The sequence below is a fragment of the Engraulis encrasicolus genome, chromosome 4 (genome assembly GCF_034702125.1).
Source record: "Engraulis encrasicolus isolate BLACKSEA-1 chromosome 4, IST_EnEncr_1.0, whole genome shotgun sequence".
NCBI classification, from domain to species: Eukaryota; Metazoa; Chordata; class Actinopteri; order Clupeiformes; family Engraulidae; genus Engraulis; species Engraulis encrasicolus.
In genome coordinates, this window is record NC_085860.1 from 54,886,215 (window position 1) to 54,898,679 (window position 12,465).

Genomic DNA, 12,465 nt, shown 5'->3' on the forward strand with positions numbered 1-12,465 from the left:
AATCTCCGCCGTGTGCTTAGGCCGACTTCCTCTTTAGCAAAATTAGCTGTTTTAGCTTCTCAGTACTGCTCAGCGTTGCGAATGTTAGTTCCTAGCAGTGGGCGTAGCACATAGCAAATGCAATGCAGGGAATATGACAAGACTTGCTGTTCATAGTAATAACTTCAGATAAACATCACAGATGGTAAACTTTTGTGATTATCACCACCGAGACAGTTGTTGGTTTACATATTTGTGGTGATTACCCCGCAGTATAGTTCGTTAGTCCTTATTTTTGGCTGTTAATGTGGTGGTTCTATGTTGAGTCTATGGAAAGACAGCCGCTTTAGGAACACCCTTATCTCGCTGAAAGGCGGAGCTGCCATTTAATTCCTGGTCCTCCAATTGCGTAACTCTACCCTCTGTATGGCTCTGTAAGTACCGAAAGGGCGTCGAACTAGTGAGTACCATAGGATTTAGGACTTAGGTCATTAGCCACTTCAGATCTCTAGGTGGCAGCAGTGCAACATTTTGGATGCCGGCTGCCGTTAAAACTCATAGAAGAAGAAGAAGAAGAAGAAGAAGAAGATTTTCATGTGTGTAGTTTATTCAACCACGTTGGATTTTCAGGCATGGCAACAGCACAGGTAAAATTATGATAACTTTATTGGATTTCAGCTCCATTTGAGTTAGTGTCAAGCTAGCCAGTCAATGGTAAAGTTCAGAATACTGTTTTAGTTGAATGGGTGTAAATGTAGAGCCAAGTTAGCCACGCGGGTAACATTTATGCAAGTTGTTGTGCTAACTTCTTCATAGCACTAGGGGCTGATAGTAAATGTTGACATGTCGTGTGAAGCAGATGTGGATTTATAATAACGTAATGAAACGTGAAAACATCGGTGTCGGTGTGGCATGTTTCCATAGATTGCGATGTGTTTTGCAGGAAGACGTGGGCGAAGAGCAGATAAAGGTGAAGGAGGAAGATGAAGATGGAGATGAAGATGAGGATGGTGCTGCCGTGAACGGGGAGGGTGATGCAGATCAAGAGGACGAAGATGATGATCAGCCGAAGGAACCGAAAATACGCGAGACGCCGGAGGACATTCAGTTTGATGCCATCGTGAATACACTGGCCTTTCATCCCAAGCAGGATATTATTGCAGCAGGAGATATTGATGGAGACATATATTTGTAAGCACATCTTTTCTCATGCATGCTCATAACAGTCCAATGTGTGAGATTGGGAGTCCCTTGGATCAGATGTCAGGGTGGCACAAAATTTGCAACCAGCAGGCCTACTGATTTGTTATTCGGGTCAATGACATGTTTTGGGCTCAGATGTCAGGTTGTACAACCACAGCCCATTCCCATAAATGAATTAGTCATCGGTAAGTAATGTAGTGTAAAATCGTACCCTGAGTGTAATGCATGTGCTTCTTAGTGGGACAGTGGTGGTTCAAGTGGTAGGGGAGCCGTTTGGCAATCACAAGGTTGCAGGTTTTAGCCCCGCTGAGCCTCTGCCTGACCCCATTGATGTGTCCTTGAGCAAGATACTTAACTTAACCCCAAATTTCTCCTGTGGGCAGGGTGGGAGGACCCTGTGTGGCAGCCACTGCCACCGGTATGCGAGTGTGAATGGGTGAATGTGACCCATAAAATCTAAAGCGCTTTGAGTGCTCGAGGGAGTGGAAAGGTGCTATATAAATGCATTCCATTTCCTAATTAGATAATCCACTATGAATAAACAAACACAAAATTATCCAAACAGTAGTGGCATTAGCTGTGGTTGCAACGCCCTGACGTGTGATACTACTAAATTGACATTGACTCATTAGGCTACTGAGTAGGCTTTCATGTTGAATAATGCTTTTGCCAGAGACATGCTTATTTTTTACCCTTGTTTTGTTTGTGGTCATAGGTACTCCTACTCGTGTACAGAAGGAGAGACGAAAGAGCTTTGGTCATCTGGACACCACCTGAAGTCCTGCAGGAAGGTGGCGTTCACCCAAGATGGCTGCCGTAAGTGCTTCAAACTCTGCACCTTGCTACTGACAATGGTGCTCTCTGTTACATGCGTTTTTAAAAGTTTGAGTGAGGATGTATCTGATGGCCATGATACTCTTATGAACTGTGGTTGTGCAGTGTACTTAATACTGTATACTGCTGTATCTGTGACTTTTGTAATGTACGCCAATTTAAGAGTGAGCTGCACAAAATACACTTTTTGTCTGGGGAAGGGACGTAGTGGCCCGTGATGTTACATTACAATAAAACTCGATTTAGTCCATCAGTGTGTGGTTCATCTTTACCTTAATTATATTTCTTATTCCTTCTTCCCTGTGCCGGCAGATTTGTACAGCGTGGCCAAGGACAAGTCGGTGCACATCATGGATGTGGAAGCAGGGAAGCTGGTCAAGCGTATCACCAAAGCTCACAGGTATCACCACTCACTCTTATGTACTGAGGACGTCACTCACTGCCATACTGAGGCAAAAGACAACTTCTTTTCTTTGTGTTTTTTTTCCAGCTAAATGTAGTATACATTTGCTTTAAACTACAAGGGCAGACCTGTGGCATAGCGAAGTACCCATCGTTTACCTACTACAAATACATGGGTTCTAAATTTTGTTTATAACCTGACTATGCGAACCTAGCTGCGTACAACTCAACCTCTGATTGTTGGAATTTTGGAAACCACTGTCGGTCAAAGAATTAGCTCATGTGGTTGGCTGCCAGTGTCTTTCCCTTTCTCATAACATTGTGTTGATAAACACTGAGAACCCATGTATATGACCAGATATAGAAAGTCATCCGGGTACCGTTCGCCTCCTTGGTTGAACGCTGACTAGGGTATTCAGATTTACTACATAGGCAGCACTTCCTTGTTTTTTGCCTTCTCCATAGGAAGGCAGTAGCTTGTACCCCTAGTTTAACTTTACTCAGGCTGTGTCTCAAATCACGCACTTGTGCACTTCGGGCACTGTTTTTTAGTGCATAGGGCACTCACGCTGAAAATTTCAGTAGAGCCAGCGCACTGAAAGTGCCAGGATGATCCACTAACAATGGCGGATAAATGCAGTGCTTGAATGATGGACACTGCATGCACTAAATGGCGGCCATGTTGACAATGACACATAGGAAATGTGGCATTCAGTTCAGTAGAAGAGTTTGGTCAACAGTCTCCTAATTCTGTAAGTAATGTTGATGGGACACCAACCTTTTCACGCCAACCAAAGTATTGTACGTGTGACTGCGGTCCTTTGGGGCGAAGGAAATGGAAATACGAGCACCAGACGCTGTGCATTGTAAACAGTAGCCAACTCATATTTTGGCGAGCTAATGCCATGCTCAGCCGTCACTTCCAGCGAGGGCACAGTGCATAGTGCTCAAATTTTTCCACGACACTATGCACTTAAGACCTCAGTGCGCTGTGTGCACTGTGCACTGACACAAGTTCACTGACACAAGTGTGTGATTTGAGACATAGCCTCAGTGTGTTCTTCAACCCTTTCCCCCCACTGTGTCCCAGTGTCCCCATCAGCACCTTGCTACTGGTGGACGAGAACATGATACATGGCAACAGGTGACGATGACGGCTGAAAAGATCTAGCTGCACAATACGCTGGCCTTGTTTACATGACGTTTTTAATTCCGAATTAATAATTGAAATTGTTCCGTCAAGTCTACTTTCCGATGAGTCACTTTCATTTAATTCCGAATCGTGAATTGTTTACATTCTGTTTTCAAAGTGGAATTAAGATTTATTTGGAATGTAATTGAGTTAACTCTGAATTAAATGTCTTATGTAAAAGAGGCCACTCTCACTTTCAACGCCCCCCCCCCCCCCTAGCTGTGTCCCAGTGTCCCCATCAGCACCTTGCTACTGGTGGACGAGAACGTGGTGGCGACGGGTGACGACGACGGCACGCTGAAGGTGTGGGACATGAGGAAGGGCACGGCCATCATGGACATGAAGCACCACGAGGACTTCATCAGCGAGATCGCCGTCGACAACGCCAAGAAGATCCTGCTCACCTCAAGGTGCCCACCACTGATGACCATACTTTAAATTACATTACATTACATCACAATGGCCATGCGTAGCAGAACACAAAATACAGAGGCAGTGCAGAGTACAGCTGTAGACATCGCCAAGATGATCCTGCTCACCTCAAGGTGCCCACAACTGATGACCATACTTCACATTACATTACATGACAATTGCCTTTCTTGGGCCTTAAAATGAAACAGTTTCTACATTTAGCAGATATATTTATCCAAAGCGACTTAATACAAAGAGGACATGCATAGCAAAACACAATGTACAGAGTAGACAACGCCAAGTAGATTCTGCTCACATCAAGGTGCTAGTTAGCCTTTGTATTTTCTCTATTTCCTTTATTAAGACATAGTTATTAAGACATAGTAGGATCGTGAATATGGGACAGGCAAGTCGCACGGAGGGAGACATGGGGTGGGAATGGGACAGGTTATTTGTCATTTGCAGATTGATGAAGATAACATAATTTTGTATCATTCTGATTTCATGCATTTACAAAATGTATTGAATAACCTATGATGTACTAATGTGTATTTTAAAATCGTGTTGATGCTGTGGAGGCAGTGAAACGAGTGTCTTCAGCATTCTATAATATACTTACGTATTATATTATTTAATTGTGTTGATGCAGTGGAGACAGTACAATGGGTGTCTTCAACATCAAGCGCCGGCGGTTTGAGCTGGTGTCTGAGTTCCAGAGTGGAGATCTCCACTCAGTCTCCATTGTCAAGGTGAGTACCACAAAGCAAGGATATTGTTAAAGTGATACTGTCCCATTTTTGGAAATAAGCTTATTTTACACCTCCCCCTGAGTTAAATAATAGGGTTTTACCGTTCTCCTGTACTTTCAATCGTTCTCTGGGTATGGCAGTGCAAATTTTACCTCCATGCTAGCAGTTAACATTGAGTCCTATGAGACCAGCTCGCGGCTAACTGGTCTCATAGGAGTCAATGTTAACTGTTAGCTTGGAGGTAAAATTTGCACTGCCATAACTAGAAAACGGTTGAAAGTACAGAAGAACGGTAAAACCTTATTAACCTCAAGGGGAGGTGTCAAATAAGATTATTTTTGCAAGATATTGAAATAAATTGCTGTTGTCAGTGATGTCATCATGACATATTACTTCCTGGTATGAGGAGAGAAGCGAGTCGAGGAGGCAAGGTTGCATATTGCAACGCACTCTGAGAAATACCCAATGTGCTACTTTCCTGTTGTGTTTGTCGTTTGCAGTATCAGGTTGCACCACAAGGGGTCAGTAGAGGTCACTGTTATCACTGGTATCAGGTTGCACCAATAGGGGTCAGTAGAGGTCACTGTTGTACTCTTGCGCTGTATCCAAAGTTTTACCAGGGAGCAGACAAACCAACCGCCCCAACAAATGGAGCTAATTAAATGGAATTCCAGTGAGGGAAGTGGTCATGTTGCCTCGTGACGTTGTGGATTCGTCACTGTAAGCCCTGCCCTGTCGCGTAACATCCCAGTAGTACCACTGTCTCGAACCTCATATCTGACTCAACTTCACTTTTGTTTATGTGCCGAGTAACCACGGCAATACCCCTGCTGCCTTCTTAGTTTGTGAGAAGCAAGTAGCATTGTGAAGAATAAAGCATGAGGTGGGGTTGGTTAAACATGACGTGAAGCAGGGCTGGGGTCTGTCCAAAATAGTAAGCCTGATTCATCATCAAGGCAGACATCAGCATCATCACCGTCAGTCAGACGTCATCGTTAATGAAGAAGCATTGACTCATCGTTGATGCTCATTGTCTGCACAGCTGCATTTAAACATGCTCTACATGTGTTATGATTTAGCTTTTTGGCACGGTCAGTTAAGTGGCTGTTTGAAATTCCAGAAGAATTTCATTCCATATCAGTTTAGCATGTTGCTAAGCCATGGTCTCAGACATTTTCCGTCAGAAATTGTGATTATGTGCAGTATATATTTTTTCTTATTGTTTGTGTGCCTATATGTACGACGTGTATGCATTCTGTGTCTGGATGTGTTTATAATGTACATAGGATATGTGGGTCAAAGACATCTTTGTCATTCAGTGTTACGGACACCTTCCGCCGACTGTAACTGCAAAAAAACGTGATTTTGACATTGTTTCAAGTGAATGGATGACAGCCGAGGCTTTCATGTATTCCCTGTAACAATAAATAAATGAAAAGAGTCATGTTTTTTACAGTTACAGTCAGCAGAAGGCATCCGTTACACTGAATGACTATGCCATTTTGCACGTCTTTGACCCACGTGTACATTTGCAAAGATCATACCTGTCTAGATATCGTCTTGTACGGCACACCTTCATTTCAGGATATAATCCCAATTTCCTAAATTGCATCCTAGTTTCCCGCCTGCTAAATAAAGCACCTCTGCTGTGCTCTACTCTGCTATACTCTAATCCAGCGATTCTCAACCTTTTTGTAGGCGAGACACCCTTTTAATTCATGAAAAATCTCAAGGTACCCCAAAACAACAAGCTGTTACATGGCATCGCATCCTATACCACACAAGCTTAGAAAAGTAACACATTAGGAGACGGCACACCACCTACGTTCGAAGTTGCAGTTTTACCTCAGACAGGCTATGTGTAGGCCATACTGGGGCAACCTAAATGTACTTTATTGTGCGTAAATGGTAGATGAAAGATTCCACTGACTAATCATACATTTATTAAATGTATTAATTTAGACAAATATTATATTACATAATTTATTTATTCATATATGTCAATTTCACATACCGTCAGCCATGTTTCCAATGCACCCCTGATGGAGCCGTGCGGTACCCCAGGGTGCTACGGCACCCCGGTTGAGAAACACTGATCTACCCTGTTCTGCTCTTCTTCTCTACTTTACTCTACCATATTCTACGCTCTATGTAACTCTACTGTAAGCCATTCTACTATATTCTATTCTGCTCTATTCCGCTCTACTTTACTTTACATAACATTACACTTAGTTGGCGCTCCTATCCCAAGATACTTACAGGGTATTGGTTACAGTCCCTGGAGCAATGTGAGGATGTGTGCCTTCCTCAAGGGCACCTCAGCCATGGGGGGAGGAGAGGATTTGTAAGGGTGGGGACAGAACCTACAACCTTGTGATCTGCAGTCCAACTCCCTAACCATTACACCACGGTTACGCTATTTTACTCATCTCCAGCGTAAATAAAGCATCTCTGCTCTGCACTGCTCTGCTCTGCTCTGCTCTGCTCTACTCTACTCTACTCTACTCTACTCTTCTCTACTTTACTGTACCACACTTTATCTATGATGAAAATTAATGTATCATCAACAATGATAAATTCGGTCTGTATACGCCACCCCCATTTATCCTCAAGGCAGTGAAAACAAAACAAACTTAAGAGTTTTACTTAAGTGTTTGAAGCGTTCTAAATGTACAGTGTGCAGTACGGCACGCAGTATTTGACCTCTGTATTTGAAAATGTCTGTTTACGACCCTGACTCTAATCCACTACCCTACTCTATTTCATTTTACTCGGCCCTACTGTATTTTACATCTCCAGTGTAAATACAGTATCTCTGCTCTGCTCTACTTTGCTGTACCGTACTCTACTCTAATCCACTCTACTCTACTCTATTCTATTCTACTCTATTTTACTGCACTCCAGCGGGGTAGGAAGGTGATTTGTGGCTCGAGCGACGGCACCATCTACATCTTCAACTGGGACGGCTTCGGGGCCACCAGCGACCGCTTCTTCGTGCAGGCCGAGTCCCTAGACTGCATCGTGCCCATCACCGACAGCCTGGTCTGCACCGCCTCCATGGACGGAGTTATTCGGTAAGAGACACACACACACACACACACACACACACACACAATTGCAACGTGGTCATCACAGAGAGCCGGAAGTACACAGAGTTACATGACAAGACTAAACCGTTTACTAAACACATATTTCATAGGGTCCATCACAGAGAGACGGATGTGCAATGTGGACCATGGTCAGACCATGGTCAGTCATTCAATGAGACTAAACGCACACGCACACCTGCACTGCTAGGCTAGTTCATACTCAGCGTGTCTGTCCGTGTATACGCCACAAGACACTACAATCAGCAATGTAGTGTCGAAAGAATTGTAAAGGAATGAAAATATGTCTGAAAATTATGGGAAAATATGGGAAAGATTCTCTGTGAAAGATAATGGTTGGCACTCCTCAAGCGGTTTAAAGTATACGTCTACATTGCAATGCCATGAGGGTAGAGGCAATTTACTGTACTCGAAAGGAATTCAAATAAGAAAATGGAAAACACCAATTGTTCCAGTGTGTGACGTGTTTGTTGGTCTTTGTCTTGGATTATGGAATGAGGTCTGGTGAGACTTCATGTAAGGTTGATCATTTAAAATTGACATTTAGCAGATCTGTGACATTATGAAAATGGGACAAGATGGCAACTACGCCAAAGCCGAGGGCTATGTCTCAAATGACGCACTTTTGTCAGTGCACTGACAGTGCACAGTGCACACAGTGCACTGAGATATTTAGCACTAAATACCATAATTTTCACGTTATGCAGTTTCACATGAAATATGACACGTTTTGTGAAGAAATGTTAGAAATAACATTTGCAATACTTTCAAGTTATATTGTAAGGGGACCTGGTGAAGGTGGGCTCTGTTGTAAAGATGGACGCCTTCAATAGAAGCCGGAAGTGCCTACCAGAGCCATCAACATCCTCCCCAACCACGTGTTGGGCTGCTGCGTCTATATACTATGTGTAATGATGCGTATGAACTATGCAGGTTTACAGTATGTCTGTATAACCCTTTATCTCTTTCTTCGTCCATCCACCAGAGCCATCAACATCCTCCCCAACCGCGTGGTGGGCTGCCTATATACTATACTACTGTATGTGTAATGATGCATATGAACTATGCAGGTATACGTCTGTATAACCCTTCATTTCATTCTCCTGTCCACCTACCAGAGCCATCAACATCCTCCCCAACCGCGTGGTGGGCTGCGTGGGGCAGCATAAGGGGGAGCCCATCGAGGAGATCGCGCGCTCCCGCGACACCCGCTTCCTGGCCAGCAGCGCGCACGACCAGCTGGTCAAGTTCTGGGACATCTCCAAGCTGTCGGCCATGACGGTCAGCGACTACCGCAAGAGGAAGAAGAAGCACGGCAAGCTCGCCTCGCTCAGCAAGAAGGCCGTCGGCAGCGGGGACAACTTCTTCGCAGGCCTGCTGGACGACGAGCCTAGCGCACCGACGAAGGACGGCACGAAAGAGGAGGATGAGGATGATGATGAGGATGATGATAGTGATAGTGACAGTGGTAGCGACTGAAGGCTGTCAGCAATGGACATAACTTTGAATTACTGGACGAGCCAACTCTGGGGTGCATTTCTCAAAACCATATTTGCTAACTTCATTAGCTACTTTGTTGTTTTCAATACAGTTTCCCATTGGCAACTACCCAAGTTGCTAACTGGCTAACAACTTCGCTTTTGAGAAACGCAACTCTGGTTTAACTGGATGAGCCAACTCTGGTTTACGGTTACGAGCCCACAAAGGACAGCTCAAAAGATCAAGAAAATGTTTTTGAATGTGTCCGTATTCCGGTGCCACATTACTCTTCCACACATGTAAAACGGAATATTCCGAAACTTGTTTTACTCCGAATACTCTGACTATTCCTTTTGAAACTGCATGTAACTGCGCTCAGCGATGGTGATAGTGACTGAAGTGACTGTCATCATCCTTGGAGATAACTTCTCTGGAGTGGTGTGCCTTTGAAGGACAGTGCGATGCTGATGGATGTGATGGCCATTGAGAAGTGGAAAGAAACTATGTGGTGGCTTGTTGGCTGCACCCAAATGTCTACAAATGGCTACAAAGGACAGCACAAAAGAGGATAATGGTGATGACAATGATGGTGACAGTGGCTGTGAAACGTGGACCTATTTAAAGACTGTGACTCTTCCCTGTGTCTTTCACACACCCAGTGTTGTGGAGTAGTAGTAAATCTTAAACGCGTCACATGTGTACACACACACACACATGCACACACACACGCACACGCACACGCACGCACATTGTTACTTGTTCTTTGTCCTCAGCCTGTGAGTTCCCATGGGGAATACCCACAAGACTGTGCAGATTGAGTATTTTAACAATATTTGGACTTAATCCAAAATAATTTGTATGCAAAGAATGACAATGTGTACACATACACCACTGTTTTGGTCAGTGTGCCTTTTCAATGTTCAATATCATTTTTGCTGTTTTTTAAATATATAGTTTCTGCTGTTAAGTGCATACACTCATGTTTTTTTGGTCTTCTATGTCTCCTGTCCACCAGTAGGGTAGTTCTGGGAATGTAACTTCACAGCAAGTGGTAAACCTACAAAAAGGAAAGAGCCCTTTGAGTCAATTTCACCAAAAGACTGAAGTTGGGAGACTAGCCACTTAATCTGTTAATTTACCTGAAGCATTTATGGTACTTGGAAAAGCCACCTGGCTGCTGCTGTAGTGCGTGTGCGTGTGCGTGCGTGTGCGTGTGCGTGCGTGTGTGCGTGCGTGCGTGCGTGCGTGCATAATGGAAGAGACTTTGTGTGTGTGTGAGTGAGAGATGGCCCACACAAGGAAGTATTCCAAGAAACTGGTGCACTACGTAGTATAACCTTGAGACAGTGGTAAATTATCTCAAAGAAGAGCCCAGAGTCCTCATGTTCTTAAATAAATGCAGGGCTGATGGTGTTCAGGCTCCATGCCTGATTTCAGGCTTGACAGAGTTTGCAAAAATAAAAACATTGATCATAATTAGCCATTAAGTTATCTCAGAAAGTGTTACAGGTTTAGGGTTTTCTTCTACTATCAGGCTTGAATAATGGTCATACACAGGTTATTTGAATAATGTGTCAAAATAGGCCTACATTACGTCACTATGCAGTATCTTGTCGTCGTCGTCGTTAGAGCAGGGGAAAAAAGTTCAGGCTCAGGATTTTTTTTCACTATCACCCCTGTAAATGACACCTGCAGGCCATCTGTTAGTAGTTTTACCTCCTCCTGTAGGTAAACTTTCTGTAGGTCAACTGTCTGTAGGTTTAAGACGTGTCCATATTCTTGGAGTACCAGTTCGTATAGATATGATGGATATGTAGATCTATGTACGTAATGTAATATAATAATGTAATAATATGATGGAGATGTAGATCTATGTACGTCTCTGGTTTTATCTCGTGTTGGCCAGGCTCAGCTAGTGTCATTTGCTCAGCTAGTGTAGTTCTTGTTCTCTTTGTTCGAGTTTGTTCTAGTTTTTAAATTCTTCACTTTGAGAAAACAAGTGACTTTCTCTGCCAATGAGAGTTCATGTCCTTTCATCACCCCTACACACACACACACACACACACACACACACACACACACACACACACACACACACACACACACACACACACACACACACACACACACACACACACACACACACACGCACACACACACACAGACTGACTTTAATGACTAAGTGAAATTTCCCGTCTATCTCCTGAAGGGAACAGCTTGAATACTCGTGCTAATTAGACAGTTTCGTAATGTAATTTTGGCAATAGGGACAATGCAGCTGTGCCTCCTGACAGAAGGAATTGGCGAGAAGAGAGGAGAAGAGAAGAGAAGAGAGAAAAACAGTATGTTGGTGTATATTATACTACTGTGTTTTAGAACTTGGAAGTTAACAAGAGTTTTATTGCTTTCACTTGTGGCCTTTGAAGTTAACGGCACAGAAAGTGTTGCGTAGCTGAGGAGGAGGAGGAGGAGGGAGAGAGGATGGGTGGGGTGGTTAGTGGAGTATTATGGGGGGCCCTAATGTCATTATATTCCCGACTTGAGAAGTTAATGAAAGGCTTCCTCTATCCACTGGACCTCCCCTCATCCAATTACTTGCACTTGTATCTTGTGCAACGCAGTGTTTGGTTTGGTTTGGTTTGTTGGACATGTTTGTCCAATCCATCAAGCGTGTGCGAAGATGAAAGTGTACCTTTCCCTTAAAAATGAGGGAGAAAAAAAAGAAAGCAACTCTCTTGGAGCCTTGTGTAGCTCTGGAATAGAAAGGTTCATTGACCTTGTAACCTGGTGAAAAGAAGCAGTTGTGCCCCATGAAGAGACTCATGAAACCCCTGAGTGCGTTGCAATATGCGACCTTGCCTCCTCCACTTGTGCTTGTATCCTCGTACCAGGAAGTAATATGTCATGGTGACATCACTGACAACAGCATTATATTTCAATATCTTGCAAAAGCTCAATTGTAGAGTCTTTTTCTCACTTGCAATTGGGATGGTGAATGAAAAACAGTCCCTCAAAAGTTGTTGTGGCTTGGCTGACAGCTGGGAAACTTTATCGTTTTCTCCACGGAAGAGGGGCCAGGAGGCGGGACGAGGAGACAAGCACAAGTGGA

General features: G+C 43.8%; 1 protein-coding gene across 1 annotated transcript; it reads left to right on the forward strand.

Annotated features, from left to right (window-relative positions):
• The first annotated feature begins 573 nt into the window (after positions 1 to 573).
• wdr55 (WD repeat domain 55) lies at positions 574 to 10,328 on the forward strand. Its single transcript, XM_063196278.1, has 8 exons — positions 574 to 626; positions 923 to 1,170; positions 1,898 to 1,998; positions 2,329 to 2,416; positions 3,841 to 4,020; positions 4,671 to 4,770; positions 7,675 to 7,844; positions 8,996 to 10,328. Exons 1-8 carry the CDS (start codon positions 612 to 614, stop codon positions 9,354 to 9,356), a joined length of 1,263 nt encoding a protein of 420 aa, XP_063052348.1. The 5' UTR covers positions 574 to 611; the 3' UTR covers positions 9,357 to 10,328.
• The last annotated feature ends 2,137 nt before the right edge of the window (positions 10,329 to 12,465 follow it).

Bases quoted from the DNA above. Each gene is read 5' to 3' on its own strand.
- wdr55 (XM_063196278.1), top strand. The intron at 1,999-2,328 runs GTAAGTGCTTCA...CTGTGCCGGCAG, and splicing joins GTTCACCCAAGATGGCTGCC to ATTTGTACAGCGTGGCCAAG. The intron at 7,845-8,995 runs GTAAGAGACACA...TCCACCTACCAG, and splicing joins TCCATGGACGGAGTTATTCG to AGCCATCAACATCCTCCCCA.